Here is a 22,039-nt window from a genome sequence, read left to right on the forward strand (position 1 = left end):
GGGAGGCAAAGCTTGCTTTACTAATAGAATGACTACTGCATTTACAACAAGAAAATAGAAATTTTCACAGACCCTATTACCTACTTCTAAGTAACTGGGATAGCAAACACTATGGTTTTTAGTTCCACTAAAATCTGAAAGAGACCTTTAGACTGATTCCCAGCATCATTCTGTTTAAACAGAAAATGCAGACTGCCTCACAATTATAAAAACAATCCACTACCTCAGAAGTAGTCAGACACACCCAGGAAACACCTGAGAGATGCTCAGAGGTTATAAAAGAGATTAAATCAAATTTTACAAAGGCTGTAACTTTGGGCTGAAGGTTATTTAATAATAATAATAATATCAGCTAACATTTATTAATTACTTACTGTACCAGACACTGTGCTAAGCATTTTATATGTATTAGATTATTTAATCCTAATAACAACCCAAAGAGATGTGTATTTTTATTAAACCTATTTTAAGCTACTAAATATTTACTGCTTATTATTTAACAAGAAAGTGATACAGCACTGAGAGATGAGGAAACTGAAGCTTAGAAAAGTTAGATAATTGGCCAAGGTCTCATATCCAGTTAGTCCCAACTCTGCTACTTTCTAGCTTTGTGACCTTGGCAGCACTTCATGCCTCAGTTTCCCCATCTAGCAAGCTGGGGATAATAATACTACCTGTCTCATGTAGGATTGATAAGAGGATTAAATGACTTAATTATCTGTAAGTACTAAGCCTTAGAAGAATACCCTGTGGGCAAATACTATGTAATAAAATAAGTAAATATGGATTTTGATTAAGCTCAGTATATGCATGCTGTAAGTAAGCTTTTATATATATATACACACACATATATATGTGTGTGTATGTGTATGTGTGTGTGTGTGTATACAGATATATATATACACACATATCTTTTTGCATGACTCACAATCTATTGCCCCAAGAAACAATTTCAGGAAATCCTTTGACTCCTGGCAAAATGATTCACTATTCTAACAGCTAGTTTTAAAGTGAAAATGCTGCTTCCAAGTATTTAGACTAGGGCCAAATGTCTTTCTAAGTATAGCCTACAGAGTGATAAAAATATACTGAATAAGCTAAAAAATCTCAGATAAACCAGTACGAGTAGGCTGGTTTTAGGGTAGGTAACAGCCTCAGCTCTAACATTTTAAACCTTTGTGAACTTTAGCAAGTTAGGTATCCTCTCCGTGCCTTGTTAATCCTCCACATCACCCAATTGAGGTACATATTATTATTTTCCCCCATTTTACAGAAGAGGAAATTGGGGCTTAATAACTTGGCCAAACTCACTGAGAAAGGAGATGACAGAGTCTGAATTTGTAGACAAAAAAGTCTCTGCTCCCAAGCCCAGCACCTTCGCCATGCAACAGGCCAAGAGAGAGAAGTGAATAACCCCCACCAGCTCCTGGTAGCCTGTGTTCTAATTTCCGACTCTGTGAGTTTGTATATGCTAATTATTTCATATACATGAGCTCATACAGTATGCAACTTACTTTTTATAAACAAAACCCCACCCAGAGGCCCCTAAATTGGGACTTTTGATTAAACATTTTCCCGTGTTTATGCTTTACAGGTGAGGTTCATGTGGAAGGACAGGAACACTTTTACGTGGAAACACAAACTGTCCTGGCTGTCCCAACAGTAGAAGATGAAGAATTGGTGTTATATCTCAGAACACAGTTTCCAACCCATGTGTAGGTAACAGGATATTTTTGGAAAATGACACCTCAGGTGACCATGTGGCCTGAGGCACTTAGAATTCAGCCCTCCTCTCTCAGAACCTTTTGATTCCCCTCGCTCCCACATGTAAACTCCCTGCACATTTGGCATTCCACAAAGCTGAGAATGAAGAATATGGGGCAAATATTTCTTCACAAGGTACAAACCCTTAAAAGCAATTTGAAAATTTTGCTACCCCTTCCAAATCATAGGATGAAGTCCATCTTTCCCTTAGAACAATTTACTGCATAAAACAATCTTAAGGGAGGTCAAAGATTTAGTGAAATATTTTAATTTTCCTTTGTATTGCTCATCTGTGTGAATATTTTCACATAGTGGTGGTGCCCCTGTCAAGCAATTGCAATTCCAAGACTTTTTCAGCCCAGCTCAGCAGCAAGCAAATTTCATTCCCTTTCTGGTGGTTGAGATATAAGGCCCTGCCACCCAAAAGGAGAAGAAGCCCTTTAACATTATCCTCTTCAGAAACATGGAGTTGTTGGTCCTAGAATAGTACCAGGCACAGGGAGCTACTTTTAAAATTATACCAGGGATTGGGTAATGACAAGCATCACTGAGGGGAAATGCTGGGGGCTCCCTGGTGGAGCACAGAGGAGTTGGCATCTTAAGGTCCTGAAGGGGCAGGTGGGCCCAGTAGGAGCAGGAAGCTACTGGCTTCCATTCAAGGCCAAATGAAAGGCTGTGGGGACTGAGTCTGAGCTGGGATGTAGCTACAACCTCCACAGTTGCAAGTTTTGAATTGGACAGAGGAGGGGTGAAGAAAGACAGGTTTCACACTAAGTAGATATGTGATGTCCATCAAGTCATTGGGCATCAAAACCCTTTTCTGTAAATTGAAGGTGGTGGTAAAGATCACAGCTGCGGTCCCCTCTGGCAGGGGGTCTGTGCCTCTGGTCCCTGAATGGATTAGTGTGTGTTCCGAGGTCATCATCCATCTATCACCAACACCTTCCACTGTTCAGTCAGCTCCACTCCAGCAGGCACTTCCAGGGTACCTAGAGCACTGGGTACCCCCAGCCCACAGCACAGAACCTGGAGCAGTGTCCAAGCAGGCCCACTAAAGCACACGAGAAGATGCTCAGCATCATTAATCACTAGGGAAATGCAAATCTTGAGATACTTTACATCCAAGAGAATGGTTATAATAAAAAAGACAATTAAAAAGATGATAGCAAGCGCTGATAAGGTTGTGGCAAAATTGGAACCCTCACACATTGCTGGTGGGCATGTGAAGTGGTGCAGCCACTTTAAGAAACAGTTTGGCAGTTCCTCAAAATGTTAAACATAACGTGACCATTTGGCCTAGCAATTCCACAACTAGATATCAACCAAAGAAAAATGAAAGCATATGGCCACACAAAAACCTGTACATGAATGTTCACAGCAGAATTATTCCAAAAAGTGGAAACAATACATTTGTCCATCAACTGATAACTGGAGAAACAAAATGTGGTATATCCGTTAAATTATTCAGCAATAAAAAGAAATGGGAAAAAATGGAGTACCAGTACATGCTACAACATGGATGAACTTTGAAAACACTATGCTAAGAGAAAGCAGCCAGTTACAGAAGACCACATATTGTACGATTCTGTTTACATGAAATGCCCATAACAGGCGAAACAACAGAGACAGAAAAAGGATCAGTAGTTGCCTGGTGCTGGGAGGGTTGAGGGGAAAGGCTGAGTGACAGCTAACGGATACAAGGTTTCTTTGCGGGGTGCTGAAAATGTTCTAAAATTTGATTATGGTGATGGTTGCACAATTCTGTACATGAGGTATTTGTTGAACTACTGAACTTCTGGTACTAGGCAGAGGGGAAGTGCACAGTTGAGGAAATAAACCATTAAATTGCACTTACATGGCTTTGGGGGTTTGACTCTTGCAGGAATTTGTGGCTGCAGCACTAAATATTCCAAGGAATAGAATCACCTGCCACATGAGACGCACTGGAGGAGCGTTTGGGGGGAAAGTGACCAAGCCTGCTCTGCTCGGCGCTGTCAGTGCCGTGGCAGCCTACAAGTGAGAGTTGCAGTCACAGCTGTTACTGTCAGCCTTCCTCGCCCTGTGAAGGCCACCCGTGTCCGTCAAGCCCTGCACCCCGTATTCCATCCGATTGGTCGGAGCCCCTGTTGTTTTCCACCTCATTCCCAAAGCGTTTGTAGTTAGGCGATGGTGCGTGGGACCTGGAGCCAGAGGACCTGTGTCCGAGTCCTGGCTCTGTGCATTCCACCCACTCACACTGTCGCTTAGGGCAAGTCACCTCAGTTTCCACACCCGTGAAGTTGGGATAATATCTGCCTATCTCATAGGGTTGTCATGCAAAATAAATGTGATCGCTTTGTAAATGTTGACTCATTGCACAGACATAAATATGTATTGCCATTTCGTGAACAGCACTGACTTTTCACTTTTTAAAATGTTTGCGTTTTAAATCATTAAAATTAATCAAGCTGAAGATGGCTGGAAAACCCCCAGCTGTAAAAGAAACACTTTTTGTCATGAAATAAACCAGGGGGTCTCCTGCTGCCCAGGAAGCTTCACTCAGGGTCTGCGTCACCTGGATGGAATAACCAGCCACTAGAATACTCATGACTTTCGTGGATCTTGTAACTACTGAAGTTCTCTAGGATATATCCAGCACAAACTTACATCCTAGGCCACTGCAGTAGAGAAAAAAACTGAACGCTTAACTCATTGGCACTTTCCAACAGTAGAAAAGGCTCTCCTGCGTGTAGCCAGTCTGCAGGCACTGGGAACATTGCATCAGAAGCCAGGGGTTTCCTTGATGGAAATTGTATGAAAGCAGAGTTTGAATGCAAGGGAGGTTGAACTAGACAGAGCATAGGTTTTCTCAACCCTTTCAGTCTCAGCACTCCCTTATGGCAAATATTTTGATGCCTCCTTTACTATTCCAAAGTGAAATTCATAATAACATAAGCTACCCATCCACAAAATTATGAAATAATCACATAATGCCTTAATGTAATGAAAAAAGAAATAAAAAGAAAGTAATTTACACCAAGAAACCTATCATTTCAATTTATAAATGTTCAGCCATGACTAAACTAGAATAATAATTCTTACAAGTTTTTTAATGCATTCACAAACTTCCAAAATGTTGCTTAGAGCATATTACCACCCTATTGAAAACCACTAAGCGGGATTATCTGAAGCCCGTTCCCGATCTCTTAAGTTTCTACAACTTTATTAAGCATCCAGCGTATTAACAGAGTTGTTTCCCATAGGACTGGCCGCCCAATTCGGTTTATTCTAGAGCGTGGTGATGACATACTGATAACTGCTGGCCGCCACCCACTTCTTGGAAAATACAAAGCGAGTGAGAGCAAAAATTCCTGCAGACCCCCTAGAACATCTAGTGTTAACCAACCAATAGTCAAGACAACTACTAAATTCTTTACCACTTAAAAGGGATATTTGACTGTTGCCTTAAACTAACCAGAACTTTCTGGTAGGGTCATGTCCGACTTGGGCATTATCCTCAGTATCCCTCTGGTGACTGATATATCAAATCACGTGCATAAATTGAGTATGGATTGACGACTGTGATCCAAGTGTTTGTGTACAACATGGTTTGTTGGGAAGAAGGACTACTGAGAAAATTGTCTAACCCGTTATCACTTTGCAGATTGGATTCATGGACAATGGTGTGATCAAAGCTGCTGATGTTGAATATTACATCAATGGTGGATGTACTCCTGATGAGTCTGAGATGGTAAATAACATGCTTTTCCCATAGATTACCAGTTGAACTGTATATACCACACTTTATTTGCATGAATATTTGTCTTACAAATTAGATAAATGCTGTGAAACCTTCATGTTAGAGATAAAATTGAAAAAAGTTGTTTTGAATATTTGACAGATGTGAAGTTTTATTTTGTTTTCTTTTAATTCAGGTGATGGAGTTCATTTTGCTGAAATCTGAAAATGCGTACTATATTCCTAATTTCCGGTGCCGGGGTAGGCCTTGTAAAACAAATTTGCCATCCAACACTGCCTTTCGAGGATTTGGCTTCCCCCAAGCTATGGTGGTAGCTGAAGCTTACATAACTGCTGTGGCATCTGAATGTAACTTAACCCCTGAGGAGGTAATCAGTCAGAACCCTCAACAGAACTCTGACAGCATTGATTCAAATATACCTTGAGTACCTAGAGATAACATTATATAAGCCAATATGTGAGTTCAAAGAAATAAAGACATTTAACATGCAACAGTTAGCTTTAGCTGCATAACAAATCACCATAAAACTTAGTGCCTTCAGACAACAAATAGGATTTCTTATGATTTTATGAGTCATGTGAGTAGTATTTCTGGTCTGGCCCAGCTCAACTGGAGCTTTGTGGTCTAAGATACCCTTACTTAACTGTCTGGTGGTTGTCAGTCTGGCTAGTCTAGGAGGTGCCTCAGCTGGGGAGAACTATTTCTGCTCCACAAAGTCTCTCATCCTTCAGTGGGCTAGCCCAGACTTGTTCATGTGGTGGTGGTGACAGAGGTCTCAAGAGCAGCAAGAGCATGGCAAGCCCTGATGCATGGACACTTTCAAGTCTCTGCTTGCATCAGGTATGTATTGTCTCAATGCCCTAAGTAAGTCACATGGTCAAGCCCAGATCAGTTTGACACCACCCAAGGGCATGAATACTGGGGTGGAATGCTTGCAGCCCCTTGTGCAAACATTCTACCACTGTTCAAGACTTTGAGGAGCTCATTTGTGGACAATTAAGAATAAGGCACCATTGTGTAGGAATAAAAGAATTTATTTTGAGTCAGGAGAATTTTGTCTCACTACCAACAAAATGTGATAAGGCTAATAATACCTACTATTCCTCAGGGTTACTGTAAAGTTTGATTGGGATGATACACTTGGCCTAGAGCCTGGAACACATGAAGGGTTCAATAATAGTTTCTATCATTATCATCATCATCATGTTTATACATGTACTCTTGACTTGCATATTTATAGCTATTTAAGTAGTTGTTTCTTTTTTAGAAAGATTTTCTCCATATAGGTAGGTATGTAGCAACACATGCTTCACATGTGGAATAAGCATCTACCCTTAAAATTCATTTTATTTTCTCCTCTTTTAGGTTAGAGAAATAAACATGTATAAGAGGATTAACAAAACAGCCTATAAGGAGATGTTTAATCCAGAGAACTTGCAAAGATGCTGGAAAGAATGCCTGGAGAAATCTTCATTCTGTGCTAGGAAACTGGCTACAGAAGAAGTTAACAAAAAGAATTACTGGAAGAAGAGAGGGCTTGCTGTAGTCCCCATGAAATATACCGTTGGGTTCCCCGTAGCCTACTACAGTCAGGTGAGACTGGGAGAGATGTCTTCTCATCGAAAACCCTTTTCCAAATGATTGGCTGCCTGGAAGAGGTAATCGTGTGCAACTGGAGATGGTCCCTAATGGGGAAAGAGAAGAAACTGGAGCAATTTCTTGTAGCAAGAAACAAAAGTGGGTTTAGGCAAGGGCTGGGGAACACAGGTGTCAGATGGAACATGGTACTGGGGACCTCAGAAAGAAGTCAGCAGACAGAGTACTACATCAATGGGGACTTGGCTAGCGGGGCTCCAAATATGGGGGTTGGGGGTTGGGGTCAGGTTTCAAATCCATGAGAGAACCAAGGGAAACCAGAGGACCTCCTTCTTAGCAAACGTTTTAGTGGCAGGAGTAGGGTCATTTGAAGACAGACTTTCAAAACCATGTGAGAACCGACAGAGCTACCCCATTCACACAGCAATTTAGTCACTATATTGAAGCTCAGTGACTACTAATGTCTCCTGTTCAGATCCACTTTAAACGGTTTCTCAGGGTGTTCTGTTTCTTTGTCGGTCTTTTAACTTTTGCTTCTATTCCCAAATCTCTGAAATGTTCCCATAGCCAAATCAATGCAAAGGAAAGAATAGTTTCCCTGCATGATGTGAACAAGGTGTCCCAAGCTGTCTCTTACCAAAACTATCTCCCCTACACATTCTTTCTTGGAGTCCACTAACAAAGTAGAAAGCAAAATGAGAAAGAGAGAAGGGGAGGCCAGGAGCACTGCACCACTTGGAGCAGATGGTCAGTCTTTCCCTCAGGAAGTGTTTCTCAAGCCTGCATAATACAGGCATTAAGGGAAAAATTTATTGTGGACTCAATGTTTGCTTAAAACATCATTCATTTTAATGTTATTTAACTATGTATAATCACAAAACAAAACAAAAACTTGCCATAGTTGTTAGACCTTTGTAAAACACAAATGAGTTGCAAGTTTAATTAAAAACTATTAAATGCCAGTAATGTTCAAAATATCAACATTGATTTAATGTAATGGATGATGCTGATTTCCTAAAACTAAATCCCCACTCACAAAATGATGGCGGTTCTAGCTGCTACAGCACAAGCTGTTTTGAAGTCTTTATCCTAAATATCTATGCCCATTTTGATGAAGCACTGTCCCACCTTTTATCTCTAATAGGCTCCATCAATCAGAGTGGTCCTACTTGGTGTTTATACAATTATCAACATAAAATCTAAAACGTGGCAAGATTCATTTAGACCTGGTTATCCATTTCTTTCATTAGATTGTCATGGAAATGAAAACACAAAATTTAAAAGTTCCTGTAGAGAACTTGATGGTCCTAAGAATACAGTGGCAGACACAGGAGACTGGCATAGATGAGTTAGTTGATATTTTGAACACTAGGTGGCACAGACAGGAAGTAGAGGTCCAAAAAAGGATAGACACAGGCTGGGCCATTTGCAAGAACATATGTTGGAATTGCTACTTGCAGATCTATCTGCATAGCCCAGCCCCACTCCCTCCACATGCATATTCTGTGAGATCTTCAGATGGCACAACCAGCCCTCAAGATGGACAACAGTGGTTAGTTTAAAGGAGGCAGCATGGCAAGGTTTTGGAAGATACTATACTCAGGTTAGGTTATGGTTTCCAGTCCTCAGTCTATCACAAACTAGACACCTGGCTTTGGCCAAGTCTTCCCCTGTCTAGGCTTCTATTCCCCCGCCTACAAAGTGAAGAGGTTGGACTAAACCAATGGATCCCAGCCAATCATCAGAATCAATCTGGGAGCTTAAAAAAAAAAAAAAAAATAGATACCTGGGCTCCACCTCCAACCTGCCACTGTATTGGAATTTCCAGAGCGGGGCCCATACCCCTCCTCCACCATAGTTCTGAAGGTCTACAACATTTGGAAATCCTAAAAACATCTCAGGTTTCTCTCAGCTCCTCTAGTATCCAGGAGAGGTTGTGCCAGGAAACTTACTTATGCAGGTTCTATTTGCTTTAAAATTAATTTCCATGTCCCAGGGAGGGTGGGATAATAAAACTTTGCACAGGTCAGGGTTTTGGAGAGGCCGTTCCCAACATGGGAAACAAGACCCAGTTGATTCATCTACATTGATCGTTCTCAAGTGTAGGGTTTATTGCAGAGGGTTGTCTGTAGCCCCCAATAATGGCTTTCTTCTCTAGCATGAAAAATGAGAGATTGGCTCAATGAAACAAAATCTTTGCCCTGGCCACGTCAGCTAAACTCACAGCAACATTTGGCTGCATCATTTTCCAACCTGGCTTTATAATTATTTTCTTCCAGGCTGCTGCTCTAGTCCACATCTACATAGATGGCACTGTCTTGGTGTTTCATGGTGGCTGTGAACTGGGACAAGGCATTAACACCAAAATGATTCAGGTGAGATAATTGTCCATCTTCTCCACTGTAGAAGAATATAGCATTTTACAATCAATTTAACGGCTTTTTTCATGTGGAACAGGAGAAATACCATCCCAGTAAATGTTCAGATCAATTGTAAGACTCATCCTGATTTCAGAAACACAAAAATGTAGGGGCGGGGGTGGGAGGGAGTCCATAGGTCTTCTGCAAAGTGTGATTCCAGTTTTAAAAGATAAAATACTTTTCTCAAGCTCTAAGGCAGCTGCCCCAAGCAATATTGTGTTAACTCAAATCCACAATTAGAAATGAATGCATTTATTTGCTCTTGCTCTATGTCAATACAGACTAACAAGTGAAAGAGGTGAAACAGTTGATGAAAAAAATGTTTTAATCAAAAAAAAAATTATCATTTCAATGAAACTTGACCCTTCAAGCTACTCACAGCATAAAGGAAAAGGTAGACAAATCACTGATGATTGCAATTGTCAATTTGAATGTTTCTGATCCTTTCAGGAACTTTGGGGGCTAAAAAATTAATATTTTATTTATTAAAATAAAAATTCACATTAAAAAATGAATGCACTGAATAGGATGAGAAATTACATTCTCAGAATTCCCAATCTAATTAGGAACTCCACACAACTGGCTATTATGTACCCTACTTCAAAATAGTGTTTCTAAGATGTTGAAAGACCAAGAGATTATTTGTGATAGGAAGTTTTCTATTCTTTTCTTGCATGTGACATAAAAATTTGTTGAATGTGACATTTGAATCGAAACTGTGTGTAGGAAATAAAGCTTCTTTCCCGAGACATGGTTGTCCACAAGTCTCAGAAAAGAACTGCAGCTTTTACGATGCCATTTAAAATCTCCAAACACATCAATCTACATGAAAAACTCAAGACGCCTTCTTAGATGTTTGGTACTATTAGGAGTATAGCCAAGTGGTATACCCAGCTCTAAAAATGACGAAAGACTTTTAGTGGGGGAGGGGGTTAAAGTCAATTAAATAAATATTTTTCTTTCGTTTCTTGCAGGTAGCTAGCCGGGAACTGAACATCCCCCAGTCATACATACACCTCTCAGAAACCAGCACAGTTACAGTCCCCAATTCCAGCATGACAGCGGGGTCAATAGGGACAGACGTCAACAGGAAGGCCGTGCACGTGACTTTTCTTTCATTTCTCACAGTCACCCAATGACAGTACTGGAAGAGAGTGTCCCTTTTATGGAAGATGAAACGGGCCCAGAGAGCTCAAATGGCTGGTTTTAGGTCACTTTGCTAATTACTGCCAGAGAGGAGACGCCAAGCCAGGTTGTCTGAGGCTCACATCAGGGCTCTTTTTGTTGCCCTGTGCTGTTTGTCATAAAGATTCTGTTGCATGTGAAAATCTTCAACTTCAGCTACCTCCCTTTGTCGTGGACAAGAGGCTCTCTCCCTTCTCGCATTTGAAGCAGTCCCATCACTGACAGGGCATCCTGGTTCCGTAGACAGGCTTGGGCCAGTCATTTAATCTCTAGGAACCTATTTCCTCTTCTGCAAAAATGGAATCCACCCACATCATTGAATAGTTGGGTGGATTACAGAGATAGTGCAATAAATTCCCTCCCACCAGCTTTCTCTCCATCCTCCAAACTCTAGAAAACCACTGTTTGGCCTTTAGTCGCCCACAGAAACTGTCTCCACAAAATGACTAACACCTGGATGAAAAGAGAAAAATTAGGCCTGTCAAATGTGCTCATACATCATTTGGGTTTCCCAAAGTGTATTCCTTGGAATAGCAATCACATGAAATGCTCCATAGGGAAGAAAAAATGTCAAATACTACATCCCACTCAGGGGCTTACAATGTACATTAGCATACTAAAGGCTCTGACGCCCTGCGGCAAAAAAACCTGTTTAACTTTGTGTCACTGTTTCTCTCAAGTTTATTTGACCTTGAAAACATTTTTATTAGTATAACCCCTTTTAACATCCTATGGAGCCAGTGCCCAAGAAAAAAACTCTGGGAAATTTTAATTTTGTTCAAACATCTAGATGACTGAATCTATTTTTCACCTTTTGTCTAGATGCTAGTTGTCTGTCAGGCACATGTGGCAGAGAGACAGTCAATACACAACTAGGCATATTCTCAGGCACTAGCAAAGAAGGGCACACACAAAAAATGAGGAAACTAAAATATTATTGGAAAGAATTTGATTTTTTTTTTAATTATTGAGGTCATAAGAAAAGTCATAAATGTGTGTGACTTCTCATTTATTTTATAGATTCATCATTGATTCAAGAAAACTTTATTAAGACCCTAGTATGTGCCTACCATGTCCTGTTTTAAGCACTAGGGAAATGGCAGTGACTGAAATGGGACAAATTCCAAAGAGCTTGAACCCACAGAGCTTTCAGCAGAAGGTAAATCAGTAAATGAAACCATTTCTTTGAAAGAGCGTCCTCCAACAGCTGTGGCAGTAAAGGACTTTATTCTTTCCCCCAGCTGCGGTTCAAGCTCCCTCTGTGGCTTCTTACCTCCCCCTGAATAAAATCCACCTCTAATTTTTCTAATCACTCTAGGATGATTAAAAATCCATTGTTCCCTTTTATTCACAGAACCATCTCATTTCAATATTTAAAATGCCCATACCCAGAAGTGTGGTCAAAACTCCAAAATGTGCTTCAAATTACAGTGTCGCTGCTACCTCCCAGCTTGGGCCTGCAAGAGGAATGAGGGCAGGGGTGTCCTCTTGCCATTTCCCATTTCAAACCCCTCTAGAGTCAGAATAGGGGAAGGAGCGGAGAGGTCAGAGGGAGAAAAGCTCTTACTTGACCTGTATCGATGGGAACTGGCCCTGGCTTCCACTCGCCTTCTCTCGTGGATGCGGATGTGAGCTTCTTGGAGATTGCCTCTGGGATCCTTTGGCACGTGCGATGCCTCTCCTGTGGCTTTGGCCACTTGTGATTCACCCAGCCTCACCCTGTGCCCCAGGCCACCTCCAACCTCTTTCTGCTGAAGTACCTTGCCCTGAGCAGGAAGCTCTTAGAGGTGGGATCCTTTTAAAATCAACCCCAGCTGGCACCCACGCCACAGGTGCCACCCAGGAAACCTGCACCTTGGATGGCCCGTGTGCAGTCCTGGGAGTCGGGTACTTTCCCAAACTCAGGCCTCTACTGCCCCATGCTACTGCAGCCAGCCTCTCACTGTAGGCTTGTTTTCAGAGTAGGATACCAGTCTGCAGGACCCCCAAACTCCAGAGGGCACCCAGCGAGTTCTCTGAGTGGTTTGAAGCACCTCCCATTAGGCTTGAAATGGAAAGCCCTCCCTGCACTCCCTCCCCAAAAGACAGGGTTCACAGCCCACCAACAACCTTCTCCAGTGAACGCTTCTCCTCATGTCAGACTTCTCAGCCTCTTCAACTTCAACCTTTTACACCACTGAGTAGGTGAGGGACAGTTTGGCTACTCTGCAAGTCCTACTTAGGAGGTAGAACAACTTGATTGAGAATATGGGGCTATTTGCTATCTATTGTACTAGTCTCATTCTTTTGGGTCCTTAGCCTAAAACAAGTCAAAAAAAAAAAAAAGACAAGAAAGAAGTTCCTTGACATCCTGTTAGTAATACATAAATAAGAAGTGTAATGGCAGGTGTCATGAATCAAACTAAAAAAAGTTAAGGAAAAAGAAAATGGAAGAGTTGGGGGTGCTATCCTAGGCAGCAGGGAAAGCAAGCAAGGCTTTGCTTGGGATGCTCGAGCTGGTGCCTGAGTGCAGAAAGAAGCCATGTAGGTGTTGGGGAGCACAGGGAATAGTGATTGCAAAGGCCTGCAGTGGGAGGTCGCTTACTGTAGTTGGGGAGCAGCAAGGAGGCCAGGGTGCTGGAGCAGAGAGAGGAAAGGGGAGAGGGGTAGAAGAAGAGGTAAGAAAGAGAGCTGAGGAGAGAGGTTAGGGGACAGATGAACATTGCTGAAGCTGGATAATGAGGCCAAGGGGTTATTATACTATTCTTTTTACTTTTGTTGGTATGTTTGATATTTTCTATAATGCAAGGGAGGCTGGAAAAATGAGTATCCAGCATTTGGAGCATCAAAAGGGATAGGCGATCCTGCCAAGAAATACAAGACAAGAGAGTTTCCCAAACAAAGGAAGGGGTTCAGAAGGTCACAAAAGAATGATAAACATTCACTGCAATATCTTACCACCTTAAAGGGTAAACTCACCTTCGGAGAGACTGTCCAGCTGTCAAGTCTAAGGCTATGCACAGGAGTGTGATGGTCAGGGCATGGTAAGGGGAATTTGGCCAGGCATGGGAACTCCAAGACTTCTGTTTGCCTTGCATGTGGCACTCTTCTGGAAGGCGTCCATTTGTAATGAGGTCAGTGACTGAAAACTGAATGAACCAACAAAGATGGGGATCGTATGAATGCCAAAATCTCCCTAATACACGAGAAGCCAGAGACTATTTCCCAAAGAAGAGATGATAGGAAAGCCTCTCTGAGACTGAGATGGAATAAGGAAGGGCAGAGACGTAAATGGATTCATATTGGAACTGAGAGCGGAAGCCAAGCTGGGGTGTATGGACACCCAGGGCTCTGCCAGTGTAGTCTCAGGGGTCTGAGATTTCACCACAATAATTTTTAATTTTCATTTCAATGATAATTTTTTAATTAAAATAAGCATATTTGGGAAGTCACCATCAGAATGCAGCAGACTTCAGAGAAAGCATGATCCAACGACTTGATTTTGGACTTCTAGCTTCCAGAGATAATAAATTCCTGTTGTCTAAAAAAAATTTTAAAAATAAATTAAGCATATTTGGGATCATCAGAATGACACCTTATAAGTGGAGTATTGCCATGAGATCACTTTGGGACCAAGAAGTGTACTTTGTGAAAAGGCAGTAACAAAAGAGCAGAGATGGACTTCTTGCCCAGTGAAGAGCAGATGATGGCTAGGTATAAAACTCAAGATCTAGTGGCTATTCAAATGAGAAGAACAGAGAGAAAATTGATTATCAACTGACATGCAGTATGGCAGAACTCAAAAGTATCTGCCATAGCAGGCAGCACAATTTCTACATTCCAGGCAGCTATTTAGCATCAGAAAACCAACATCATCAATCAATTAAATTAATGTTATTTAAAATTTTATTAGTGTATAATTCACATACTTTGTTTTTGTTTTGTTCACTTTGTTTTTGTTTTATAGCTATGGAAAAGCTATAACTTTAAGGAGACTCTACCTAGCTTTATATGAACATATATTTAAACAACATTATAACAAAACTAATTTTAAGTCAACACTGCAAGATCCACTAGAACATGTTTTCTTTCAAACGGGCTCCATACATGACTCAAGTCTAAGATGCCCTGCCTGAAGGAGTAGGATGCAGGCTCATAAAACTGGCAGTCCATATTTGAATTTATTTCAAAATTTAGTGTTTTGCTGTCTCCTGTGCCTTTTTTCTGATGCCATTTTAAATATTTATGTTTTAGAATGCCTGCCAAATTCTTATGACCCATCTGCAGCCCATCATCAGGAAAAACCTTAAAGGAAAATGGGAGGACTGGGTGAGTGTTCTCTTTATTACCCCTGAAGGAAAGGACAAATACATCCAGATAGGTACAAGTCCCAGATGCATGGGCTGAATGGTGAAGCCCACTCAGGAAACAAAGCAATTGTTCACATTTACTTCTACTTTTCCAAAAGGGTAAAAGGAAGGTCTACGTGAATTGAAACTTGCCTTTATTTCAGAGCCTCATTTCTCATGGAGCATGCTGACCCCAGGGTCTCTAGAGTAAAACACCCCTGGGGTGCTGCCCCAGCTCGGTCACTGCTAGCTCTGGGGGGCAAGTCTCTTAGCCCCTCAATGCCTTGGGGGCTTGGTTTTCTCACCTGTGCAATGGAGAGAATAGCAGACCTAATATCAAAGGATTATTCCATGATTCGTAGTTTACTACTTATTATAATTGCCATTACTATCAGTATTTCACCCCCAAACAGTTTACTTTACTCCAGCAGAGAAATGACATAGCATATACTGAGAAAGCCAATGGAATTCTCTGAGAACAAAGCAGGGTACAAATAAATATACACACACATTCCCATGTACATAAGTACATAAATATGGCCTAGCCCCCTCCCCAATTTAAAAGGGTGGAAAGGGTGAAAAATAATAAACTTTACTGTGTGTAACCCCAAAAAAGAGAGGGCCATAGAGCACAGCTAGCCTTAAGCACCTCCCCTGAAAAGCACAACCTGTAGCTTCTACACAGGCGTTAAGTCTCACTCATAGTAAATGTAGGTACAGAGCTTCGTACCAAGGGGAGGAGGCGAGCCCAGCAGGAAGGCATTTTTCATTACATTCCCCAAACTTGTATGTCTTTGTAACCGATCATCTTTTCCAGATTACAGAAGCCTTCCAAGAATCCATCAGTCTCTCAGCTACTGGATATTTCAAGTAAAGGATGTTTTTACCATGGCTTATATTACACATAGTCAGGGGTGATACACACTGATCAACCTGAGCGGATGCCAAGATGGCACTGGAGCTTGGATGTGCCCAGTGTTAACCCTTCAGTTGCTGGATCAAGGATGGGGGTGGGAGAGCAAGTCCTGGTGGGGGGGGGTGGGACCGGGGACTCCTTGGGGCCACAGCTATTTACCAACCAGAAAGGGGACACCACAACAATCCACACACACCCTGACCCATCCCAGTAACTGAGCGCTGACTGGCTGGGATGAGACACCATTTGCAGGTGTCTGCATGGTGCCTTTACAGCTGCCATCACCATGGTCCCCTGGCAGGAGAAGGGGACGGGAGAATGGCCACGGGCGAGGATGCCGTCTGCAGCCCCTGCCTGGCAGCCCTTCTACTCTGCTCATCCCCAGGACCCAAGCACAGTGGGGTGATGAGACCACTGCGGGAAAGTGCCTTTACCTCTTCATCCCTGATTTCCCTTCTCAGAGGCTACCAGACACATATGGACTGGGAGAAGGAAGTAGGTGAGCCTTATCCGTATTTTGTTTATGGAGCAAGCTGCTCTGAGGTTGAAGTTGACTGACAGGAGCTCATAAGGTAAAGAGCAATCTTTGGATTCCCCCATCTTCCCAGCGTGACCATAGACTTCAAATGCATTGCTGTATTTTCTATGCTGTGACATTAATCTTGATCTTCCTGGCAGAAGAACCAAGATGTATAACATAAGATATATAATTTTCATAAAGATCTATTTTAAACAAATAATATTCCCTGTCTTATGTTTTCTCTTGGCGCAGCTCCTTAGGACTGACATCGTCACGGACGCAGCCTTCAGCATAAACCCAGCCATTGACATTGCACAGGTGAGCAATAAATACCAAACCACCCATGGGGGCTTCTGGTCAGTTCCATTTAGCAGCTATTCTTTTTTTTTTAATTAACTTTATTTATCAAAAAATAAATTAAAATTTTTCCAGATAAAACAAAGTAACAGGAAAAACAAACATCCTGGTATAACTTCATTGATATAACTGATATAACTTCATTGCATCCAATATGCTCCTACCATACCCCCAAAAAATCAACAAACCATAGTCATTCTTGAACATTTCCATATCATTAAGATTACCCTCAATATCTTATCTGTTCTTATTAGATTATTGATATAATCTAATAGCAGCTATTCTTTTGGTCCTCCAAATGTTCTTCATATTTGGTGCAAGTGTTCTGCAAAATATATTATATATTACACACATACACACAAATAAAATACTGGAAGAATACCCAAGAAAAAGTTAACAGTGGTCATGTGGCAAGAATATGGGTGATTTATTCTGTTTTATAATTTTCTGTGCTTTTCTAATTTTTCCTCGAAGTTTATAATTAGGAAACATTATGAAAATACATAACATTAAAGTTGCATTCATATTCACATATAAGTATATATGATAAATTTAAACAGACTGCACAATTTCAAGAAATACAGGGGGAAAACAAATGCTTAAACACAATTTTTTCCTTCTTGCTGAATTTAATTCTGATTTTTTTCTCACAAAATTAACTCAGCCAAAAATGTTTTAAACTTAGAGTTAAAGCCTTTCCAGCTGTGGGCATGGCTTTGCTTTTTCCAGCCTTGCTACTCAAAGTGTGGCCAATGGACCAGCCATGTCAGCCCAGCCTGGGCCTGCCAACCAGCTCCCAGGTGAGGCAAAAGCCACTGGACCAAAGTCTGCACTTGTGTAGCAGGATCTGGAGAGACTGAGTAGCTTGGTATCAAACCCAGACAGACACAGGGGCTTCCACCTGCCTATAGCTTCTGGTAGTCCCTTAGCTTTAAGGGATCTGTATAATTGACTGATGGGCCAAGGAACACTTGTATTGATCCCTCTGTGTTTTTTAAACTGAGGTCCTTGGACTCCCTGCAATAGGAGCACCTGTAGTGCTTGTTGGAAATGCAGACTCCTGGGCACACCCCAGATCCAGTCTTACTCCGTCATAACTTTACTAGGCCAGGTCTTGGAATCTGTATATTTAACGTGCATCCAAAATTGTTCTTAAGCCTATAAAGTTGGAGAACTACAGTTACCCCACAACTACCACTACCACCTGCTCCTTTCTGTCTCACCCTTCCCCAACCTGCCTGCCTACCTCCCCGCCACCAGCTTATATCTGTCTCTTCATTGATTCAGCAAAGACAGAGAGGGAGATGGTTATGGTTAGGAAAACCCTACATTTGCCCAGTTGGAACAAGAAAGAAAACTGGAAAGGTATTAGACTGGGTTGCTTAGGCTTTGATCCTTTCCTTTAGAAACAAGCATCATTACTTCCAAATTTAGCATTTAAATTTACTTAGCATATTCCGACTGTAACTACCCCATAATTTTTATAACCTGACATCCAGTCAGGCACCCCCTTTAAAAGGGACATTTTTCATTTTTCCTAGAGTATAATAGTTTGTAAATAGAACCCAACATGGCTTTTAATAAATATACTTATTTCTTCCAACCCTGTTTAACATTGATTTCTAGTCTCCTTGGTAATTTATTAAAGTAAGCTACAATGTCCTGGCTCCATTCATTCTAGTCCATGTTTCTTTAATGTTAGCTTATTTTTCATCTAATTCAACAGATATTTATTGAGAACCTACATGCAAGAAGGCCCAGGCCTCAGTATGCTTATAAGCTAGTAGGAATGAGGGAGGGAGGGGGAGGGAGCAGGGAGGGGGAGGGGGAGGGAGGGAGAGGGAGGGGGAGGGGGCAGGGAGGGGGAGGGGAAGAGGGAGAATACCATAAGAGTGCTGCCACAATGGGGATTGTATTGAAGGTGTAAGTGAGCCTGGAGGAAGCAGCTCGTAAATCCATTTGGTGGGGTAGGGGGAGTTAGTGGGGGTAAGACCCAAAAGGTTCCAGAAAGGTTGTGATTCTTCAGCTGGAACCTGGAGAATGAAAAGGAATTTTCCAGGTGGACAAAGTAAGGTAGGAAGGGCTGAAGAGAATCAAGAGAAACTGCATTTACAAAGGCTTGGGGGTGCGAAAGAAACTGGAGGGTTTGGAGAATGTCAAGAACTGGTCAAGTGTCAGGTGTCTGGAGTGCGGGGTGCCTGGGGGAGATGGGCTGAGGATGAAGCCGGATCTGAAGGAGCTTTGTCAAGTCCAGTGAAGCGTTTTCAAGAATAGCTTACTGTGGACCAGAGCTCCATTTTCATTCATGCTAGAATATTTATTTGACCAATATTGTACACTTATAATCTGTGATCCCTTTGGCTGCAGATTGAAGGAGCATTTATCCAGGGCATGGGATTATATACCATAGAAGAACTGAAATACTCCCCAGAAGGTGTGCTTTATTCTCGGGGTCCAGACAATTACAAAATCTCCACTGTTACTGAGATACCAGAAGAGTTCTATGTCACTTTAGTGCGTTCCAGAAACCCCATAGCCATCTACTCATCCAAGGTAAGAACTCAGGACCTCCTCTTTCAAAACATAACAAAACAGCCCACTGAATTTGCTTACTCTTAGGAATTGTAGTTCCAAAAGGAGAAAAGGAGAAGGAAAGGTTCACTGCAGAATGGCACTCACTGACTTCAGAAAGCCAGGGTCAAGTGTTCATCTTGAGGGAGATCATGAAACAAATTTAAATGAAGCAAGAAGGGCCAACAAGAGTAGAACTTCTTGACTCATTAAGCTAAGGGCCACTGTGAGATAAAAATGAAGTTGCAGACAGTTTTACCAGCCCACAGCTGTTTTCTGCACCCTTCCCACACATCCTCCAGACTCAATTCTTTTTGTTCATGCTGCCCGCCCCTCTCCCTCCCAAAATCAGAATCAGCTTTCACACAAGTTTCTAATTGACAATTTGTTCTGAGCATTGATGGCCACTGTGCCTGAGGCATGGACCCCTCCCTCTGTGGAGTCCTTGCACTCAAATGGGCCATAGAGACCTACAACAAGGGTTATGAACACAAGTGTGCAAAATACACAATTTCCCCAATTTAAATTCTGTTTTGAGCCTACATCTGGCTAAAAAGGTGGGCAACAATTTTCACCTCAAGCTTTTCAGGGATTTCCCTCCCTTTCCTAGGAGAAGGCACGTTTGGGGAGGAAGGCGAGACTTCCTGTCTAAATATCCCATGTCTCCACTTCCACACCCGACTTTGGCCAGGGGCATCTCTAACAGCTATCTCGTCACAGGCACAATTCCCTTCTTGGGGTCTAGCCACCTCCAAATAGGGCATCAGGCCTCTCCACTCTCTAACCGCCTCACCTCCCTCCACTGGCTGTCCACTGACCCGAGCACCACCTCTGTTTCAAAAGTCGCCTCAGAATCATCTGGGCTTTTCAGGACCAATGTCCTAATGCCCTGATGTCCTGGGGCATGCTTCTGAGCTACCCTGAGGACGCCACACAGATTGGCATGGGGAGAAATCTATTCTGGCAGTTCAGACTCACTCCGCTCTGACACCCTTCTGCTCTCCTTTCAGGGTTTGGGTGAGGCTGGAATGTTCTTGGGATCCTCTGTATTGTTTGCCATAAATGACGCGGTGACTGCTGCTCGCAGAGAGAGGGGACTGACCAAGACTTTCACCTTGAGTAGCCCAGCAACTCAGAGTCCATTAGGATGGCCTGTGTGGACCGGTTTACTGACATGGTGAGGGATGGGACGTGGGGTCACTGCTGTAATCACCCCTTACCTGGACTTTCAGGTTCTTGGTATTGATTTGATACCCCTGAAAAAATTACAGAGCAAGGTAATTTTTTTCTATGTAAATTTTCATTTGGCCTCCACCTGTCACTTCCTATATGCTTCAAAGCAACTGAAAAGTAAATCAACCTCTCCAAATCATAGTTTGTTTCAGACCCAAAAGAAAAACATGCTCAACTGAGGCAGCATTAATTATTTTACTTAATAATCTAAAATCAAGTGGACATGGCAGTTCTCTTCACTAATATTTTAGCAAAACGCAGTTATGTGGTATTTTAATTACTTTGATAACTGAATTAGATTAATTAGATATCTGATCTAGTCAGTTATGCTGAATTTGTTAAGCAAATTAATAAAAAAAATCTAAATGAAAAAATCATATCATACTAATAGAATAAAGTTGCATTTTCCAGCTGCTAAAAATATATCTAGATTTATCATCAGAAAGTATTCCTCATTTTACATGTTGGACTGCTTACTGTAGTCCTAAATGAGCCTTTGATATCAAAATGAGATTGCACTTTAGGCCATTGAAATTACATGGTTTCTGAGTAAGATGTGCTGTATACCAAATATAAGACGTTTATGAGGTTAAGGAGACTTATAAGTCATAAGTTTGTGACTCAAGGATTGAAAGAAATATGAAAATTATGTAATTTTGATTAGAATAAAATGGACTTAGACTTGTTCATTTTTAAAAATATGTAATTGCCTTCTGAATTATCACTTTTTTCATATAATAACATTTTATTAAAAACTGTCTTCCCTCTTTTGATCTTTTTTAGATTCCCAAAGATGATCCTTCAACATTTACACCTTGGTCCATCCATGTTTCTTAATCTTATGTTTTCTAAAAAATGAAATAATAATGATTGACCTTAAAAGTTTCAAACCAGAGCAAAATATTGGTTGCCAAAGATATCCAATTGTCAAATATAATTTTAGCATCTTTTAATTATTTTTTGAAGTTTAGGTCACTGCATGATTATCTTTTAGGGTGCAAATTTTCAGCAAAGGTATAATGAGGCTTAGAAACAAAAATTATTTTTGTTTATATTATCCTAGAAATCTACATCACTGTGATTTCAAAACATGACTGGATTTTTCATTAACCTGGAACAACTCAAGAGAGACTGTTGTGATTGTTCTTCAGAAATCTGGTCACGGTTCTGTAAAATCAATCATCCCCCAAACTCTCAGGATTGAATCCCCCAGAGCCAACAGTATGCTGGTAATAACCAGCTCTCCAGGAGAAATCCCTGATTTGTCACATTTGCCAATTTCCATGGTGTAAATGCCCATACCTTGGCCAATTCCAAGCCACCAATGTGAGGACCCTTTACAGTCTGCTGTCTGAGTGGGTAAGAGCTGGCTCCAGCACTGCACCCACACAGTCCCCAGTTTCCTGCCCC

The 22,039-nt window shown here is 41.5% G+C and overlaps 1 protein-coding gene across 1 annotated transcript in view; it reads left to right on the top strand.

Annotated features, from left to right (window-relative positions):
• The window catches only part of LOC119543996 (aldehyde oxidase 4-like), a 70,053-nt gene extending 48,587 nt beyond the window's left edge, over nucleotides 1–21,466 (top strand). Inside the window, 17 exon segments of the mRNA XM_037848957.1 lie at nucleotides 1,595–1,719; nucleotides 3,647–3,780; nucleotides 5,007–5,094; nucleotides 5,408–5,494; nucleotides 5,679–5,870; nucleotides 6,869–7,096; nucleotides 9,379–9,474; nucleotides 10,494–10,622; nucleotides 14,938–15,012; nucleotides 15,850–15,902; nucleotides 16,410–16,501; nucleotides 16,504–16,520; nucleotides 16,721–16,786; nucleotides 19,193–19,378; nucleotides 20,407–20,527; nucleotides 20,530–20,573; nucleotides 21,413–21,466. Coding sequence (XP_037704885.1) covers nucleotides 1,595–1,719; nucleotides 3,647–3,780; nucleotides 5,007–5,094; nucleotides 5,408–5,494; nucleotides 5,679–5,870; nucleotides 6,869–7,096; nucleotides 9,379–9,474; nucleotides 10,494–10,622; nucleotides 14,938–15,012; nucleotides 15,850–15,902; nucleotides 16,410–16,501; nucleotides 16,504–16,520; nucleotides 16,721–16,786; nucleotides 19,193–19,378; nucleotides 20,407–20,527; nucleotides 20,530–20,573; nucleotides 21,413–21,466 — 1,787 coding nt within the window.
• The last annotated feature ends 573 nt before the right edge of the window (nucleotides 21,467–22,039 follow it).

This window comes from Choloepus didactylus, chromosome 9 (genome assembly GCF_015220235.1).
Source record: "Choloepus didactylus isolate mChoDid1 chromosome 9, mChoDid1.pri, whole genome shotgun sequence".
NCBI classification, from domain to species: Eukaryota; Metazoa; Chordata; class Mammalia; order Pilosa; family Megalonychidae; genus Choloepus; species Choloepus didactylus.